Raw genomic sequence first — 21,019 nt, 5'->3', positions numbered from 1 at the left:
GCTTATTAAATCCCCTAGGTTCAGCCTCGACAAGGTCCCTCAGCTCTTCCTTTTGGTGTCCACTGCACCCTCTGTAGTTGCAGTTCTCACAATCTCTTGACTACAGCTGCAGCCATCTCCTACCTGGTCTTCCTGCCACAATTCTCTCCATTTTCTAATCTATTCTTCACCCAGGATCAACCAAGAAACAGAATTGTTCTCTCCCTTAAATTATTGAGATCTCACCAAACCGCACAGGAGAAAGCCAAACCTTACAGCACTGGCTACGAACACCTTCCCTCTGGCCTCAGCTCCTGAGCCTGGCACTGTTTCCTGCCAGGTCACTGGACAACATACAGGCTGTTTTCAAACTTTGGCCGCAAGTGTCTTAACCAATGGGAAGTTGATTATATCATCTAACGAGAAGTTGAAGGTGGGCAACTGCAGGGCTGGCTACTCTAGAAGCCCAGGCGTGTCACCAAAGACACCAATTTTCTCCATCTTTCTGCTCTGCAATTTCCAGTGGGCTGGCTTGGGCCTTAGGTCAGTTCCAGTGTGGGCCCAAGATGGCTTGTGTGGCCCTTGGTGTCACATACTCACCCACCTATGTCCACAGATAGAAATTTCTACTTGAATGACTCTTTTTATCAGGGAGGGAAACCTTTCCCCAAAGGACTCCCCTTGCAAACTGCCCTCTCATATCTCATTGACCAGAATGCCATTAATGACATTTCCTGAGCACTACCAGGAATTAAATTAGCATTATTGGCTTAAATTAATCAAGCTTCAATCCCCAAGACTGATGAGAGATTCCACCCTGAGCGCATGGCCATGTGGTATGAAGAATAGGACCAGATCCAGGCTTATAGTCAGGGAAGAAGGGAGAAATGGCTCTTGGATAAGCAGGTGGCTCTATGGGAAAACCACCTGCTTTCATACCTCTATGCCTTCACTCATGGTCTCCCCTTTGCCTGAAATGTTCTTCTACTCTAGACAACTCCTATTCATCCTTCAAGACCCAGCTATAGGGCCACCATCTGTGGGATGTGGTTGTGTTGGGAAACCCCACAATGGCAAAGGACTGTGGGAAGCCTGTGGGAGCTGAGGGTGGGCTCCAACAAACAGGCAGCAAGGAAGTGAGGCCCTCAGTCCTACAACCAGCAGGAATTGAGTCCTGCCAACAACTACATGAGCTTGGAAGTGAATTCTTTCCTATACGAGGCTCAGGTGAGAGCACAACCCAGCCAACGTCTTGGTCATAACCTGTGAGAGACCTGAGGTAGGGGCTTCCAACTAGGCTGTGTCTGGACTCCTGGTCCACAGGAACTGTGAGATCATAAATGCGTGTTGTTTATGCCACTAAGTTAATGGTAATATTGTTATACAAAGTAGATAATATTCCCTGTTTTCATTTTGCCCCTCCTCCTAACCCACCCCCAGTCCATTCTCCAGGTGGCAGCTGTTTTCCAGCTAAATATCACACCTCAAGACATCCTTGACTATGGTCTACGTGGTCGTACACGATCCAGGCTCCCTGCTCCTGTGCCAAAAGCCTGGGTCACCACCTGCAGCCCTGCTACTTCCTGCCTCGGGGACGTCACGTGTGCAACTTCCTCACCTTGAAGGTCTTCCCCCTCCCAACTGCTCTCCTCTCCCTTCAGAGACCTGCTGTCGACTTTGCCACCCCATCCCCGGGTTGTCAGGTCTTAGTCCCCTCCTTCCGCTCCGCATTGATCATATTACAAGTCGAGGTTGGTTGATCCTCCCATCGCCATGGCCCCGTCCCACCCACACTAGAACGTAAGCCCTATGAGGGCAGGTATGACGATTGTTTCACTCACCCCTGTAGTCCCAACACCTAGTTCACTGCCTGGCACATGGGAGATGTTCAATAAATAGTTCCCAAATGAATGAATGAGTTTACTTTTCAGGAGAATCTACCAGAGTGTGTATATTCCAAGGAATGTTTGTCTGAACGGTCTGTCAGCCCCCTTCCTCTACGCTCAGAGGACCCGTTCTCAGGACCAGATACTGGTTTCCTCCCTCACTCCTTCCTTCTCTGTGCTGTATCATTGTATCCAGGGAATGAGGCTCTGGAGACAAGGACTGGAAGAAGAGAAGAAAACAATGAAGAATGAAGTCAGGGACCAGTGGGGCTCGGGCAGGTGCGATCCAGGGAAACATAGCCTGAAACATTTAAGAAAGCAGAGTCCTGGTCGCCCAGGGGGGCCACCCAGAACCAGTGCCTGTGTCCACCATGGAGGACCCTAGCTGAACACAAGCACTGAGAATTGCTCTAAGAGCATCAGAAGGACGGGGATGTGTGTGTGTGTATGTGTATGTGTGAGCAATATGTATAATGGAAGTCACAAAATATACTACATTAGCTAGATAGCTTTTGAAATGCACGAGCAATGTGAGTGCCTGGGCTGTATTAATTTGCCTTCTCTAGAAATGCCTGGAAAATAATAGGCATTCAATGAGTCATTGTGGAATAAATAAATGAAGATTGAATTTTGAGGTCCTTGGTTTTTCACTGAGGTCAATATGAGAACGGAGCATGCCTCTTCAGCTACTATAAAACTGGCCTTGAAGAAACCGTCCACTGATGGAGAGGAGAGAGCACTTGGGATTTGAATCTTAGCCCCACCTCTGACTAGCAGCGTGAGCTGAGGCCGGCTACTTAACCTGTCAGTAGATCAGTTTTCTAACCTATAGAAGAATGTAGACTAACTCATGGGATTTTTGAGAGGCTTAAATGAAATCATATATACCAAACACCTAACACGGTCTCAATAAATGTTACTTTTTCCTTCATATTTTTACATTTAAGGATGCAGGCAATACATTCCACTCGGAATATAGGAAGAATAAGAAGCTGGTCTTTCCGTATGCCCAGTATGGGTCCTCCCTGTGTCAGACAATTAGAAGGATCTAACTCACCTCTGCTCCAGCTGCTAAGAAATTTAGAGCCAAACTGAACGGTAAATTGCTTTCTGGAAAACTCACCCACCCCCTTCCTCTAAAAGGTTTGGAAACAACAAGCAGAACGCTAAGTGTGAAAGGGTGGGAAGTGGGTGATGCAGGGGATGTTTTGGCAATAAAGGGACAGGCAAAGCACGACAGAACCCTCCCAGAGGAGCCTGTGACTCATTAGGAAAGAGATGGAAGATTTGTGTCTCATGAGTCAGGGCCTGGCACGTGCTCTAGTGACAAATCTGAGGCTAAGGGATGTGAGCATGGTGGTGTGTTCTGGTTTGCTCTAGAAAATTCTGATATATTCCAGTGTTTCCTGGAACGAGATCATCAGAGACAAGAAAGCCTAGGCTATGAAGACCCAGTGTGTGACAGTAGAGACTAGAGGGGCCTCTGTCCTGGCCGGGACTCCTTTTTGGAGGAAGTTTTGTGCTACTTCTGTCTAGATGGGAGATCAAGTCACCTGCGAGATGTGCCCTGAATGTTTGATTTTTGATTCCATTTAAAAATTTTTAAGCTTCAGAAGTGCATTTTGTATATCCTAAGGAAGAAGAGATGCCAACAAAAGCAACGGGGAGAAGAGGTCAGAGAGATGTGGCCCTGGAAAGGTGAGGAGACACAGCTAGGGGGACCGGCCAGCAGCACCAAAGGCTACTAAGTCATCAGTGAAAATGAGGGCCCATTTCTGTGAAGGAAATTCCATTTTTCCCGAGATATCCATTTCATAAGAGAGCAAAACTGGTTCCTGAGTTACAACAAAATCACTCTGTGGAATGTAGCACATTAAAACTCATGCATTTTAACTCAGCCATTTCATAGTAAAATAGTCATATTATTCAACACTGAGAAGGAATCTTGTCCTTTTAAAATCTGGCACAATGGCCATAAACCCAAAGGAAAAAAATAATGGCTTTTTTTTTTTTTTTTTTTTGGCTCTGTTAGGTCTTTGTTGCCGCGTGCGGGCTTTCTCTAGTTGTTCTCTAGTGCTTCTCACTGTGGTGGCTCCTCTTGTTCCAGAGCACAGGCTCTAGGGCGCACGGGCTTCAGTAGTTGTGGCTCGCAGGCTCAGTAGTTGTGGCACGTGGGCTCAGTATTGTGGCTCACAGGCTCTAGAGCGCAGGCTCAGTAACTGTGGTCCACGGGCTTAGTTGCTCCGCAGCATGTGGACTGTTCCCAGACCAGGGCTCGAAGCCGTGTCCCCTGCATTGGCAGGCGGATTCTTAACCACTGCGCCACCAGGGAAGTCCCAAAATAATGGCTTTAATGGCTTAAACAAATGAACATTCTTTTCTGTTCTACCACACTTCCTTCTGCTTCTAAGAGAGGATGGCTGGCCAGGTCCCCTGATGGCTGGCTTCCCCGACTCCTGTCACAAGAGGGAACTTGGAAGAACAGAGAAGGCTGGGTCTTGGCAACAGAGGCTGGGATTCGAATACTAGATATGGCTTTTATTAGCTGTGTGATCTTGGTCATTTATCTTATGTGACCTGCAATTGTTTCATCTGTGAAAGGGAGATACTAATTCATGGCTTTTTGGATTAAGAATTAAGCAGAATAACGAATGCAGCTAATATAGTATCTGGCACAAAATAAGTACTCAGAAATGTCAGTACCCCTCCCCCTTTCCCCATCACTTTTTAAAAGTCAGTACTCTGATCTGGGTTGAAGAAAGGAATAAAACAGAGGGAAAAAAATTGATGGAAAAGTATACTTTTATCTAACACAGAAACATGAAATGAAGTAGAAAACCTGCAACATTTCATAATTATAGCTTAAGATAATAGTAGTTAGCAGAGTTAGCATTTATTGAATATATTATGTGCCTGACACTGTTCTAAGTGCTCTCTCTATATTAACTCTTTTTTAAGCCTTATAACAAGACCATGAGGTAGGGATGATCTTATTCCCGTTTTGCAGATGAGGAAACTGGGGCACAAGGAGATTCAAGTAACTGAGGCACATGGAGCGTTATTTAGCTAATAAGTGGCAGAAGCAGATTTGAACCTGGGCAGGTTCATTGTCTGGGAAGGAGACCCCAAGGTTAAGATTTGCTGGAAGGACGTGTATCAAGACATGTTCCCGGGATCCACACCTAAGTGAGGCACGCAAAAATGGGCCGAGGGAGAAGCTGGGCTGTGATTCAGTTGCAGCAGAGGTTTCAGCCAAACCCTCTGAGAGCTTTGAAGCTGAGGTGGCCCCTTGGAGCTGTCCCAAACCGAGGCCAGTGGGGTGGAGTCTTTGCCCTCCCATGACCATTCATTGGACGCAGCTGCCTTGGGAAGGTGGGTACAGGCTTGAGGAAAGCGGCTGTCTTCAGCCCAGGCAATTCCTGGACACCTGTCAACCGAGCGACGTCAACTGCCAATGATTCAGCACCTGGTTCACCAGCCTCCACTACAGTTACTTTTTGCCCCACTTGCTTTAAATAAATTCTGGGAGCATCTCTTCCAGTATTCTGGAGAGAACTTATAAGAGAAATATGAGTGGGATGAACTACAACCCTTGATGCTGCAGCTGGTCCTGAGGCCACCACTGATGCACAGTCTCTTCCACCATCCCTTCTAAGTCTCCCTCCCGCTTGGCAAGAACCTCTGCTAATCTTGGGTGTTTACGATCTTGCTAACCCAGAACCTCCCCCATGAGGGTCTGAACTCCTGATAACCATACCCTTCAGGTCTACAAACCAAGTAAAGAATTTTGATTTCAGGGGTGGGAGGTGGCTGCCTTCAGCCTCCTGTTACCCATTCTTGATTTCTTTGGGGTGGAGAGATTGAACCCTTATTGGCTGCCCGAGGGATGACATACTTTATTAATCATTTCCAAAGATCTCTGCAGGGCAGGCCCCTTTGGCTACAACTCCAACCTTGCTGCCCATGACGACAGCACCCACTGGGTCTCTATTACTTCAGGAGCCTATCATCTGCATCGTTTTCAGGGCCCAGTTCTGTAGCAGCATCTTCTACCCTCAGCCTGGGCCTACAGTGATGCTCGGGCCCTTCTCACCAGCATGTCTCTTATTGGTTGGTAAACAGAATGTCCTCTGGCCTTTCTCGCAGAGCAGTCATCTGGTGAGTGGCTAGCCTTACACACCTTATCTCCTCCAGCAGTCCCACCACTCGGAGCTTTTTGGTTCTTCCCTCCATCATCTGCCATGGCTCTTCTGGCATTTCTTCTTGACCTTGTATCAGCCGTCATTTTCTCCAAGCTGAGCAGCAGGTCTGTACCTTGTCATTTCTCCCTGGTCTCACTTCTTATTCTCTCTCCCCTTGCCCAGCACACCCAGAATCCAGCCCCATTATTCTCCCAGTTCCCCGAGGGTCCTGTTGGCTCGGTCCTACAGCTCCTTTGAAATCTAGTTCTTTTCCTCTCGTAGCAGGCCCAGAACTTTGACAGCCAGATGTTATTCTGACTGAACCCGCGCTCACTGGTCTGGTGGCTGCGAGAGGAGGTTGAGGGCATGTACTTTTCTGCAGGGGAGAGGCCTCCACACAGCTTCAAGCAAAGGAGCAGGCCGCTCAGGCAGGCCAGGGAGGGTTCATTGGAATCTGGGGTTTCAAGATTGCTCAAGTGCATCAACCTAGAGAGCCCCATCCATCTCCTTCAGGGCTCTGGCCTTGGGATTGCAGACCTTCTGAGGCTAAGACTTCAGCCTGCTCTGGAGCTCTGCTTCACAAAAACAAGTCCTGGGCCTCATTCTCAGCTTGTCATCGGCTGCAGGAAATGAGGCTCTCCTGAGATGTTGCCAAGGAGTGTCTCTGCTTTCACATGTAGCCTTTAATGGATGACACCCTCAGCTTTTCATTATCTGTTTTTTTTTTTCTTTCTTTGTAGTACGCGGGCCTCTCAATGCTGCGGCCTCTCCCGTTGCGGAGCACAGGCTCCGGACGCGCAGGCCCAGCGGCCATGGCTCACGGGCCCAGCCGCTCCGCGGCATGTGGGATCCTCCCGGACCGGGGCATGAACCCGTGTCCCCTGCATCGGCAGGCAGACTCTCAACCACTGCGCCACCAGGGAAGCCCGACACCCTCAGCTTTTCATTATCTTTTTTCAGTGTGCTGAACCATCCAAATCCATTGTCCTTATAATATGTCTTTTCCCTTACTTTTCAAACACCTGCCACGTCGCACCCTCCAGTGCAGCCCCTTCCATCAGTATGCCATCCTGATTAAGTTTTCACAGTTGCATGGCCCCAGCATGCCAGAGGCTACCCAAGATCACCTACTGCCAGGGATGGGATCCGCACTGCCAGTGACCCAGCTCCCAAATTATGTTTTAGATCCTGTTTTCTTGGACCACCCCTGGTACCAACTGTCATAAATTGGGTTCTCTGGGATGCAGACTATGAGATAGAGATCTGCACACAGGAAGCTTAGGAGCAGTGTTCTCGAGATAATACTGCAGGGGAGTGAAGGAAGCAGGGCTAGGCAGAGGGAAAGCTGAACCATGATGCAGTTCAATGAAAGCTTCAGCCAATCCCAAGGGAAGTCCTGGAGCTGGGACGGCCGTTCAACGTTGTTCTGAAACAGCTAAAGACTGGGACTTTATATCTTCTCCCTGACCCATCACTGGATGTGGTTGCCCCCAGGAGAAGGATCATGATCTTGGGTCAGACAGTTCTCTGGCTGAGAAGCAATTTCCAGGGAAGGACTCAACAGAGAGCTATTAGACGCCAACACTCCCGGTAGCTGGGGGAATAAATGCTTCAGTCTTGGAGTGATTGTTGAGGGAGGTGGGAATCTAGGCAGTGTACCTGGCAGGCACCCAACACACCATGCTTTCTACATACTAGAAGACAGGATAAGGAGAATGCATAACTTATTTTTAAAGCATAATTTGAAACGATATATGCACCCCAATGTTCTCTGCAGCACTATTTACAATAGTTAGGACATGGAAGCAACCTAAACGTCCATCGACAGAGGAATGGATAAAGAAGAGGTGGTACATATATACAGCAGAATATTACTCAGCCATAAAAAAGAATGAAATAATGTCATTTGCAGCAACATGGATGGACCTAGAGACTGTCATACTGAGTGAAGTAAGTCAGACAGAGAAAAACAAACATCATATGATATTGCTTGTATGTGGAATCTAAAAAAATGGTACAAATGAACTTATTTACAAAACAGAAATAGAGTAACAGATGTAGAAAACAAGCTTATGGTTAGCAGGGGGGAAAGCCGGGGGGGGGGAGCGGGTAAATTGGGAGATTGGAATTGACATATACACAGTACTATGTATAAAATAGATAACTAATAAGGACCTACTGTATAGCACAGGGAACTCTTCTCAATACTCTGTAATGACCTATATGGGAAAAGAGTGGATATATGTATATGTATAACTGATACACTTTGCTGTATAGCAGAAACTAACACAACATTGTAAATCAACTATACTCTAATAAAAATTTCAAAAAATATATATTCTGAATTTTCAAAAAAAGCAAAAGAGCTTTTTTTAAAAAAAAGAAATCTGGAAAACTAGTAAAAGTCATAGAAATCTTTCATTAGGATTTTGCTCTATTATCATTATTTTTAGGGTTTTTAACTTTCATATGTCAGGTGTTCTTTAGCCCAGCAGCCTTGTTTTCTGTAGTTGTATTAACTGCAACTGGAGACCCACTTGGATTGTCAGTACTGCCCACCAATGCCCCTCAGGTTGTAGGTGTGAAGTAGTTCATATACACTCAAATCACATAATAACTTGGACTCCCATAAATTCCTATCTTATAACATAGCCTCCATCTTCCTAATTAATTTCCATTTATTCTTCAAGGCCCAGCCCAAATGCTTCCTCTCTCAGAAGCCTAACTTGACACTACCCTACCAGAACTAGTCATCTCTGTGTTCCCATAGCTCTTTGCCCATCTCTGTTCTTCATACTTTTTCCATAGTGTTTATGGTCCTTTGCTAGATTGTGAGCTTACCAGTGAGAGGGAAATAGAACATATGCTTGGCACATATTAAGATTCAGTAAATGCTCGTAGACTGAATAATGTTTCATGTGGTATCTTTATTCATAAATTTTCACTAAAACTTAAAGTGTCACTGGGTGGCTCACGTTTTAGATAATACATTTCACATTTGGGTAAATGAAGTGCTAAGTCATTTTGATGCTAGTCAAAACAAGAAGATATTGGCAACAGAACTTACACATTGTTTCCTTTGCTTTGGTGATTTTGTGAAACCTAACCTATAATACTTTGTCTAGAGTCTTGCTCAATTTTGATGGATGTATATTTCAAAGTTACTCATATAAGTAACTCAAAGTCATCCCTGATGCTAAGCTGGCAAACTACTTCCTTTTTCAGGAATCAGTCATAACTTCAACAGCCATAATCAACCAGCCCCATCCGCTGGTATATATTTTGGCACCTCCTCAGTGTCTACAAGTTTTGGTGAGCAGCAAGATGGCAACACACAGCAACATGACGAAGAGCCTGGTGAATACAGTTGGAACCACAGAGACTCCTCTTTGGGTAAGATGTTCAGACCTATTACTGGAGTCTACATAGAGATAAAATACCATACAAAACCCAACAGTGTTTTCCAAAGAACACATGTAATTTACAATCTTATTTATCCATGCTCAATAAGGACTTCTAAATGTCTACTAAAAACAGTAGCTCACATTTCTTGAGTGCTTACTATGTGCCGCTCTTGTAAGCACTTTACAGGCATACTCTTATGGATGTAACAAATGCAATACATATTTGATACTCACTACAAATCAGGCATGAGCTGGATTCCTGGTCTTCTCTGGGAAATCTCAGAATATTGAGGAGTCTTGGCTGGCTGTGCTCTCCTTTTGAAACAAAACAAAAAATCTCCAACCAGATCTACTCAGAATAGAGATTTTTTTTTTAAATGAGAAAGAAGGTATATAAATTAAGGGTATATTTTCACTGTTATTTTAATCATGATGTTGCTTGTCCTTGAGGAAACAGAGTGTTACTTTAGATACTTCAAGTATTCAGGATTCCTTTGTCTTTCTTCGTTTGCTGGAAGGTATGGGCACCATTCAACTTCTTATCTGTAGGAAAGAAACAAATCTATATCCATTTGATGGAGGTATCTGTCCACAGAGCAAATGGATCTAATCTTGCTGGTAAGAGTGGAGTGAATTGCTTACCTACTTCCTAGAGATGAGTAAGCCTCACTTAGAAGAGCACTAATTAGAATACTTGTATAAATAATTTGCTTAAAGGGATTTGGAAAAATAGAAACAATTCAAGTTCCAAAGGCACTCTTTTCTCATGTTAATGACAAGCGAATGTGAAGGAGGAGCTAAGATTTACGTGGCATCAGGGCAGCAGCAACAGGCATCAAAAAGCAAGATTCTGGGCTTCCCTGGTGGCGCAGTTGTTGAGAGTCCGCCTGCCGATGCAGGGGACACGGGTTCGTGCCCCGGTCCGGGAGGATCCCACGTGCCGCGGAGCGGCTGGGCCCGTGAGCCATGGCCGCTGAGCCTGCGCGTCCGGAGCCTGTGCTCTGCAACGGGAGGGGCCTCGGCAGTGAGAGGCCCGTGTACGCAAAAAAAAAAAAAAAAAAAAACAGCAAGATTCTGAGACGTTACCACAAGACGATGTAACTACTCCAAAAACAATCCACGTCCAAGAAAAAATGTACAAAACCTAGAAATCTTAACAACTTTTAAGGCATTCAGTGTTTCACACCGCTGCCTCTATAAAATTTAAGATTTGGCCAAAGGAGGACTATAACACTAAAGCCCACATTTGTGAGTGCTGTTCATTTAAACGGTTCCCAGCACGAACCTCTCTGTAGTCTTTTTTTAGTTTGTAAACAGCAGAAAGAACTGAACATCTAATTTTTGAAATTCTTCTGGCTTTTCTTTCTGACCTTTGGTATTTGTATGTATTGACGATCTCTAAACCATTGTACAAAAACACCTTGAAGTGTCAAGCTTTAAAAATGAGTCTTCTTTTCTCTTTCTCCTGTGCAGCTTGGATTATCTTGGCCTTGTCAAAATACATTCTCTAGTTAGAGGTTAGAAATATTTCCCTCCTGGCTCCAGAGTATTGATTTTCTTCAACACTCAGCTCTGTCAGTCAGCTGAAGGGGTGAAAGGTGAAAGTTCACCCAGCACTGCTTGGCTTTACCTTCCTATTAATGTCATGCCCTTTCCACATTTGATCAGTTTATGTGATCACCAATCATAAAGAACTGTTACTGGCCCTGTTTTCCCTATAAGGATACATTCAAGACATCAGGAGATGTTAAAACACTTCCTGGGATGGACAGTAGGCCTTTGAATAGGGACAGTGATGCTGCAGTCAACTCCTTTGATGCTTGTCTATTTCTTAAAGGAAACTGTATTGTTATATGATGATTGACTCAATTTAATTCTTATCTGAAAATTAAAGAAAACTACATTCACCACTTACATGACTAACCCTCTGTGAGCGAGGATGACCTATTTTGTTGTTGCTCTTGCTTTTTCTGAAAACCAATTATACCCTTTTCCTCAGGGATTCAAATTCAACTCCAAACGGAGTATTAAATGAAATTAATTTAATGATCGCAGCCCAGCCCCCCACCCCGGGGCAGCCAAGCCATGTCATCAAATCTGACAAGATAAAATTTGGTACCATTAACAGTCTATTTAGGAGCAATTTAAGGGGGAGATAAAGCAACAGGCACGCAATTCCCTTGCCCAAACCACAGAGGGCGCTGTTGAGTCTTGGTAGGAGTGTGGTTCTCACTTCCACAGCTGGGAGAGAGACTCCTTTACTGCTCAGCTCTCCTTTGTGGACAAGTTTGCCTTTCCTGAAGCTAGCTCTCCAGGGAAATGACAGAAATAGAAGGCTTAATTTGGTACCAAAATTGGGAGAAAGCATATGGATCTCAACTGAGAACGTTTCAGAGTGAACAATGTTTTTAATGAGAAAAACAATCTTCAGTACAATTCAGTTTTATTTCACACACGTAAGTACACAGGGACATTCAGCACATATAGAATCTGTTAAGTGGAGTCATCAAGAAATGCCTTGAGGGCAGACAGCTTATGTCACGTGCTGTACACAGGGAGTTCAATCATTACATTTTCATACAGGTATCACATCATCTTTCACTTGTAAATTACCAATGAAGCCACATATGTCTCTACATTTACAAGGACAGGTCCAAATACAGTGCCAACAAGATCAATAAGACACCAAAAGCGTACACTGGGATGACAAGGTAAAGTTTACCTCAGTGCCGAGAAAATCTGAGCTGTGATGAAGTTTGCAACTGTGGTTGTCAAAACAGCCAAGGAGAGATTGGTGTGAACAAGAATGCAGATGTTGGTTTAGCAGTTAGAGGTGTCTGTCTCACCATCAGATACCATTCACCCCAGAGTTTTACAATTGGAATGTTCTAGGGGCCAACAGTTTTGGCTGTCTGTGCAGCCAGGCTGTGTGGCCAGTGTTCCGAGGCCCACTGCCCAGGTATTTGGCTCCTAGGGCCCTTACAGCTTTGTTCTAACCCTCCATGGGGTGTGCCGGCCATGCTTTGGGGTGGCCTGCCCACAGCCTCACACCTTCCTCCGGATGCCCTGAACATTCTGTTTAAAAAAAAAAATCTCTAAGGTATACTTTTACACTTCATCATTCCAAAGCAGCTTTGTAGTCTAGAATAAATTAATCCCCATTTCAGTTCGTAAAGTGAACACGTGCTAGGTACTCGCACTGAAGACACGGGAAACCACTGGAAAATCTGAGAGCACCTCTTGTTCTCCTCAGGTTTCTCTATCTATATCGGGCACAACAGCATGTTCACCAAACAAAGCAAGTCTACGCTGTATGGTTCTGAGTTTCTTCCTGGGAAGCTACATATATAATCTTTATAAATACAATGTACATGCATATGGCATAAATTCACTTTTTAAGAATACCTGAAGTCTAAAACCAAGGTATAGGATGGGTTTGCCATCACTAGAGATGACAAACTTCATGTCGATATGAAAGAGATGTTCCAGTGGTCTTAATTTCCTAACATGTTCTTTAGAAATCTGTTTCAATAAAATAAGAGATGTATTTGTTCCTGGACTGTGATCCTACTTTTTTTGTATATTATATAAACTCTGACAATCTACGCTTTTTAAATTAGACACTCCCGTTATCATTTTGGTTGCTTTGTAAACTTCACGTATTTTTTCTGAATTTAATAAATCTTTTTCTATTTTTGTATTTAATAAACCATTTTGCCCAATTAACCAACCAATCAACAACCAACCAACCAACCAAATCCCCAACTATATACAGAGCAAGGTTTATTAGGAGCGAGTCATCCGAAATATTATTTTACAGATTTTTTTTTTCCATTACTGTGAGCAAGAACCAGCATAATCCGACATAAGGAGAAGAAAGTGACCTAGTTAAAGCTTACTTGGAACTGTGATGAACACCCTACTGCAATGCTTGGATAGATTCGGAAAGATTGAGAGCCTCCACATCTGTATACACAGCCAGCCCTCCGTGTACTCTGCCATTTTATAGCAGGGACTTGAGTATATGTGAATTTTGGTACCCTCGGGGGTCCCGGAACCAATCCTCTGCGGCTACTGAGGATGACTGTATGCCCCTGAATGCTTGTGCCATAGTTAATAACTTTCTAGGATACTTGTTTAAAAGAAATGCTGTCTAAGCTTTCCTTTAACTGATCAGTAGTAGTTTGAAGGCTGAATGGTAGCTATTACATGATAGCTGACTTACGGGAACTGCAGGTCTGTGAAGTTTCTGTAAGGAAGGGGTAAGCGCTTTCTTAAAAAGATCTGCAGCCAAAGAACCTTCTTTTCAGGTATACGCTATGCTTTCAAACTGGGTTCTTTATTGCAAAAGTCCATTTAAGAGATTATAGTGATTATCTTAACTAGATCACAAGTAGTGACCATTTTCATTTTGAGCTACTAAATAGAGTATCACTTAAGTGGGATATGAGCCTTTTAGAAGGCTAGGTGTCTGGGAAACTGTAGTCTCCACAAGGAAAATTTGTGTGTGTGTGTGTGTGTGTGTTTCTCATTAATCTCCAATCAGTTAGGTGTTAATAAAGAAGGTAGTGGCTAAACCCTAGGAAATTGGATTGAGTAATTGCCTAGCAATCTCCCGGAGGAAAAAAACCCCACGTAAACACAGAATCTTTCTGGTAAACAATAGCACGTTTTAGGAAATCCAAAGGAAAATAGTATCGATAATTAGGACTGCCACATGACCTCAAAACCCAATGTCAGAACAACCAGCTTCCAAGAGCATTCAGAGGTGGGGTTCAGCCTGAGGAAACTGCTGATCTGGGCTGGCAGTGCAGTCACAGTGGTTATTGATTTCCGGGCTTCTGGTGCACCGAGCAACGGGACTGCTGGCCGCCCCTCCCTCTGCGGCGGTGAGAAATGACCTGGGGACGGGACGGCCACTTCCTGCGGAGCGATGTGTGCATGCCTCAGTCAATAGGCGGCACGAGCAGGAGTCTGCCCCCGGGGACCATGCGGAGGGACACAGACCCGGCTGTGCCCCCCCATGACCCCGGCGGGGGTGGGCACCGAGGAAGGACGGGACTCTGGGCTTGGAGACCTGGGAGAACGGGGACGCAGACACGAGCCCTAGACCATGAAGCGGTGCTCCCTGCCGTCGTGGGCCATGAGGATGACGTTGCGGTTGGAGGTCCAGATGAGCCGGGCCAGCCTGAGGGCGTTGTGGGAGCCGGGGGACGCCGGCTGCACGGGGGGCACCTGGTAGGTCTTAATACAGCGCAGCTGAGGTGCCGAGTTCAGCATGCCGATGCTCCCCAACAGGGAGGTGTTCATCTGGAGGGACATGGGGACAGGAGAGCACACGTGTCACTGCAGGAACCGCTTCCTTTTCCCCGCCACAGAGAGGGTTTCGAGGGACACACCCTTGCGGTCACTTTCTCCTCCATCACGAGGCTTCACGGTCATCTAAGAGTCTACTGTTATCCTCTAAAGGGCTCCTTTCAGTGTATTTGAAATTGTTCTGATGCTGTTACAGCAAATGCGTAAACGCACAGAAATTTTACCTGGTGGGTAGAACTGGACAGCAGGAAAGCCCATCCATCTTTAAGAAGGCAGCTAAATGACACATTTTAATAAAACGGTTCCATCAGACAATATTTGTAAACAGTGGGTATTTCAAATGGCAGACTTTTCTGTCCTTTAGTTATAGTGCTCACTGCATCCCCTGAAGAATGAGCCCCCAAAGACAAGTTGGGGGGCTTAGAATTAGTTTGAGATAATGAAGCAAAGTTCAGCAATAGACAGAGTAATAGGTGACCAGATCAAAGCTCAAAACTTACCCCCCTTCTCCTGTCCACCTACCACACCTTCCCTCCTCACCTGCTTTTTAAAAAATCCAATCTCTGGAAAGCTCTAGTTTATTCTGAAGGAAAAAACAAGAATCAACCACCTCTCAACACTGCACGTGTGGCCCACTGTTTTGCTGCCACGGTAAAGAGAGCACACTCTAACACTTTACTGGTAGGATGTTTTAATCGGTTGGTGATTTCTGCTTTTTGGGCAGCCTTTCTGGCTTTGACTTGAGTCTTAAGTTCTCTTAATTCATTCACGTAAATGGAAAATAACATGGAAATTATGGCTCATGAACAACTATGCATTCATGTCGAAGTGCTAAATGCTGAATGGCCGTTATCTAAGTGAACTGTCATCTGAGCGACGGAGTCTGAAGAATCCTTTAGATTCTAAATATGACAACATTTTTTCAATATTCATCTTTTGTGCTATTACAAATCACGTGGCAAGCACACTGACCATCAGGAAAGAGGGCTTGGAAATAATATTTTTCTTTGCGCTAATTTTCATGTCCAATTCTTCTCTCCAGCAGTACCTCCACCTGAATGTACGTGATTCTAGGGACGTGCGTGAAACATGCAGATTATGCTCCAATGTGTACACACGGTTGACACAGGAAACCTTGGCACGTCCTAGGACATTTAAGGTGTGTTGTTGCTGATATCATGCTCTGCATTTGGATCAGTGCAAAATATAAGCCATTCCTTTCCTGGCCCTTCTCAGAAGCAGGATGGTGTCAGGGGGTGTAAATCATGGCATCTCTGGCAGGACGCGTGCAGGCTCCACTGACATTTTCACAATTTAAATCATCTTGAGTAATAACCCTTTTAAGATGACTAATGTTACTGATTTTCCTGCATTAATAATAGTGTCGAACACAACACAGAGGTGAAAAAAAATCACTAGTGTACGAGGTCACATTTTAAAACCAAATGTATGATTATCATTAACTCTTTCTGTTAAAGTGCAGTTAACATTTAAAGCCGGGCAGTACCTTACCGTCATCCTCTTAAGAACCTCTTTCCTTGCGTCCTTCCCTCCTTTTTCCAAAAACTCCATAAAAGCTAAAAATCAGGGACTTACTGCTTTCTGGAGGTTCCCAAATAGCTTAAATATAAATAACGATGGTGAGCTTGATTTGCTAGTTCTCACTTGTATAAAGGGTAACCGTACATCATTATTTAGTCCTCTTACAGAGCAGATCCAAATGATGCAGAAAATTGCCGGTTAAAATTAACTGGCATCAACAGGCATACTGTGCTTTTAAAAAATCTAATTTCTCAGTTGATAAATAACTACAAAGTATTTTTCATTCTTTATGGATTTTCTATGAAAATGTGTATGAAGCTTGATTTCTGCTGGTGGTTCAAAAAGCTAGGGGCATCCGATAGGCTCAGACGCATCCTTATTTTTAATTCCTTCCTTCAAACTTAGCCACGTCCAAGAAGTGGGTTGAAGGCTAAAGTGGGCAGGGAGAGAACATCTTATTGGAATGTGACAGGTGGAAAGGTGTCCCCAAAAAGTCCATTATTATATCTGGGTTCTCCTTACAAGTTGAATCATCCTTCAAATGACTGATAGATGCTTTGTTAGGGTCAAACAGCCTTCCTGCCTCCGAACAGGGCTATGTGAAATTCTACATAGTACAGAACGATTATGGTAGAAAACAGATGGAAAGACAGAGACTCTCATGTTAACTATAATTTGTTGTTCCTCAGACCATCCTTTTCCTATGATCTCTTCAAATAAGAGATGAATCTGAAGTAGTAAGGGTGGGTATTGATTTTTCCAGTAAGCTCCATCGAAGAACTCTCACCAAATCAACTAGCCATTTTGTTATTCAATATTAATATTTGATCAGAGACTGGCTACAAATTATGCTAAAGTAAAGGCAATCTGAGTCCTGCATGAATGAAAACTACATGGAATTATAATATTTGGTCACATTAGCTTTTTCCTTCACTACCAAGCTAATAAATACTCATCATGGAAAATTCAAATAATAAAGAGAAGTATAAAAAAGAAAGCAAAAATCCCCTGAAATATCATTTCCCAGAGACAATCACTAACCTTCTGGTAAACCTCTTTCCAGATCTCCAAGCCTATATCCATGTAAGGAGAAGCAGGTTTAAGGAGTTTTACATAGACAGGCTCATATTAAAAGGCAGTTGCACAATCTGCTTTTTTCATTCAACAAAATGTTGAGGGCAGTCTTTTTATGTTAATGACTATAGATTTACATCATCCTTTAAAAATGGCTGAATAGTATTCTATTGTATGATGGAATAAAGAAAACTAAGTGAAACCAATATCCATCTAATTTTTTATTAGCATTCCTGGAAGAGGATACTTAATTGTTGGAGGGTGGTGGTAAAATTCAGGTGAGAGCATGATGGCTGTATTTCATTACTAAACTCTCCTGGCTCAAATACCAATGGACACACTGAAGTGAAATATTCAAAGAGTAGGAATATGTTGTTGGAGAATCAAAGGGCTTGAAAGGTTGCCAAATTACATCATTGAGTGGCTGAGTATGTAAACGAACTAACAGCAACCATGGCTTTTTCCTTCCCTTTAAAAATACTGCTTCACAAGACCAGTTCTGAGAAGATTATTTTCTGAACACACAGACATACATACAGATGTAATTCATCAAAACAGGAAGTGTTTTAATGCCATTCTCAGTGTAAGTAATGTTGCACCCAAACCTTTTACTAAGTCTCACTTGAGTAATTATCCAACTAGTAATTCTCATTAACACTCATTTCTCAGCAAGGATTTTAATAGCTGATGGCTTTTGTGAGGCTCTCTATTAATAAGGCTTCATTACGTTTTCAAAATATATTGCAGTACATTTACTGGAATCATATAAAAGTATTATCATACATCATTAGACCTAAACAATATGTATATAAATAAATCAGCCAAGCCCATTTGGGGAGAGCCACGGTAGATCTAACACTGCTTTTTGGACTCTCTCTAATTCAAATAAAAACCCACTATACTTCTGGAAGAGGTTTTATTGTATTTTCTTGAGAAAGTTGAAATGATATTTCTGTGTCTTCCACTTAAATTTTAAGACCAAGCTGGGTATAATTTAAGCAGGGAAGAAATGGGCCACATTTTAAATTCTGACATTGGGTTTAGAGGCAAGAAAGACCTGGGTGTTGCCTGAGGTGCTTGGGTGCTCTGTCTGCTGAACACCCACCCCTGCGAGTAACACAAGGTGCCCCTGGAGAAGAGAGTGCAGACGAAGGAAAGGAGCTGGGAAGGGCCACATGGACAGACGCGCAGGGTTAAGTGCACTTGGTGAAGCCCAGAGGCAACAGCAGGAGCCTGAACTGGAGGACAGAAAGAGGTGTTTCAAAAAGACAGCATCGGGCTTCCCTGGTGGCGCGGTGGTTGACAGTCCGCCTGCCGATGCAGGGGACGTGGGTTCGTGCCCCGGTCCGGGAGGATCCCACATGCCATGGAGCGGCTGGGCCCGTGAGCCATGACCGCTGAAGCCTGCGCATCCGGAGCCTGTGCTCCGCAACGGGAGAGGCCACAACAGTGAGAGGCCCGCGTACAGCAAAAAAAAAAAAAAAAAAAAAAAAAAAAAAAAAGACAGCATCTAAGGAACGATCTTGATCTCCAGGGTGAGGAAGATGCTAACGATAATTCCATCAGTGAGCCGGGCAGCAACTCTGATAAACATAGAAAAAGATTCAAGGAAGGGATGAACATATCCAAATAGGACTCTGAAGACCTAGATAAGGGGGAAAAGGTTTACCACTTGGACATTCAGGAAAATACTGGGGAAAGTTTCACATCTGGCCAATTTAGGAGGTATCCCTTTATATAAGGAAGTATATTTTCTTAGCAGGAAGAAAAAGTGAACAACAAAAAAGAAGAGATCTGGTTTTGTTTATTCCCAAGAATAAAGCATAGGGTGAACACAAGCTCCTGGAAAGCAGGGACCCGAGACTGCTTGGTTCCATGTCCCTAAAGCTAGGCTGGCACCCAGCGCTTCCACACCGGATACATGCCAAATGAAGGGAGTTTCACGTGGACACTCCTCTGGGATTTCAAGAGAACGGGATATTCAGGAAAATGTGTATCAAAGAACAGTTGGTGTCACAGACACCACTGCGTTGGCAGAAAAGAACAGTTGGGAGAGACACTATCTACAGGACCAATGTTGCAAGAGTTGTTTATGGACTTGCTGTGGGATTTCAGTAGGATAAAATAAGAGTCCTGGGGTTACCCACTAGGAAAAATGAAGACTCGGTGACATCTTTAAGGAAAAGTTTAATATGAGCCCATTAAGATGCTGGAGCTATATTCTGGAAGAAAGGATAATAAGAAAACAGACTGGAAAGCTAAATTAGATGAAAAGTAGAAAAAGCTAGGGCAGATCTGGAAGTTGTCATGCTTCAACAGCATGTGGTTAATTAAGCAATTTATTGTATCTCTTTTACATTACATTAGCTACTGAGTTTTTAAAAATCATTGTCACATTGTGAAGTCTTGTTTAAACTTTTATTTGCTTTTTTAGCTTTCAAAGCAATAAACTGAATCTCATAAAACATACTTGCATCCTAGGGTAGGTAACAGAATTTTATATTAACTCGCCCGGGTTGGGGGGTTGGTAATGCTTAACTTTTTTGTAATTATCAGGAGTAAGGTAATTAAAAAGAATATGGGGGGCTTCCCTGGTGGCGCAGTGGTTGAGAGTCCGCCTGCCGATGCAGGGGATGCGGGTTCGTGCCCCGGTCTGGGAAGATCCCACATGCCGTGGAGCGGCTGGGCCCGTGAGCCATGGCCGCTGAGCCTGTGCGTCCGGAGCCTGTGCTCCGCAACGGGAGAGGCCACAACAGTGAGAGGCCCGCGTACCACAAAAAAAACCCCCCAAAAAACAAAAAAAAGAAGATGGGATGGAGGTTTATCACTGAGGATGAAACAGTTCTATTATACAACTCAGTTGCTCAAATTAATGAACACTGTAATCATAATCGAACAGAGTTGTTCCCATGTACTGCCAGTCAGTGATACTCAGAGTTTTGAAAATGTTTTAATAGCTTGGAAATGAAGAGCGTTATGTGGAAATTCAGAAAGCCAACGAAAATGAGATCATACAAACGGGGCATGAAGTTAATACGAGGCTGCCCTTTCCCCTGTGCCCTGTTGGTGTTGTCTGGATGCCTTGTGTAAATTAACAGCCTGAGCGGGGCTCCTTGCCCCAATTCCTTTCAGGCCAGGCCCTCACTTATATCTGAATGATGCCTACCTCTCTCCAAACACCCAACCCTCCCTACCCTGAATGCCTGGCCCTTCCCTGATGTCACCATGTCTCAGCTCAGGTGTCGCTGCCTCTGTGAAGCCGGCCCACAAGTTCCCCCTGTATTGTAGTTACTTGCTGATTTACTTGTGTCTCCCTCAGACTGAAAGCTTGGTGAGAGCAGACCCCCTCTTTCTAGGCTGCTAATTGTATTCTCAGTAGCCCCTGCATGCTGGCAGCTGGCACATAATCAGCAAGCAGTAAGTACTTGATATCTGTGAAAGAAGGGAGGGAGGACGCAAGGGAGCCTTTCCCGGCAAAAGCGGATCATGCACCACACATCGAGACCCTGCGGCATGTACACTTACCTGCCAGAAGGAAATGTGGCTGTCTGTGTTTGAGTAGGTGGCAAGATATCGTCCATCAGGAGCAAAGGCCACAGCAGTGATGGGTCCCTTGTGACCATGGATTGTCTGAAAT

At 44.2% G+C, this 21,019-nt stretch overlaps 1 protein-coding gene across 7 annotated transcripts in view; it reads right to left on the bottom strand.

The window, feature by feature from the left end:
* Nucleotides 1–11,838: 11,838 nt before the first annotated feature.
* The window catches only part of WDR7 (WD repeat domain 7), a 361,510-nt gene continuing 352,329 nt past the window's right edge, over nt 11,839–21,019 (bottom strand). For 6 of the 7 annotated variants that reach the window (XM_082641443.1, XM_082641445.1, XM_082641444.1 and 3 more), the window contains 2 exons: nt 20,908–21,012; nt 11,839–14,760 (listed from right to left, as the gene is read on the bottom strand). In XM_082641443.1, the coding sequence (XP_082497569.1) occupies nt 14,557–14,760; nt 20,908–21,012 (309 nt within the window). In that variant the 3' untranslated portion in view covers nt 11,839–14,556. Of the gene's footprint in view, nt 14,761–14,809; nt 15,152–20,907; nt 21,013–21,019 lie in introns of those variants that run through there. The other variant, XM_082641446.1, reaches the window with a different exon arrangement.

Source organism: Mesoplodon mirus (assembly GCF_964341445.2).
Source record: "Mesoplodon mirus genome assembly, chromosome: 13".
NCBI lineage: Eukaryota > Metazoa > Chordata > Mammalia > Artiodactyla > Ziphiidae > Mesoplodon > Mesoplodon mirus.
The sequence above is the reverse complement of the archived record's forward strand: the minus strand, read 5'-3'. Positions and strand labels throughout refer to the sequence as shown.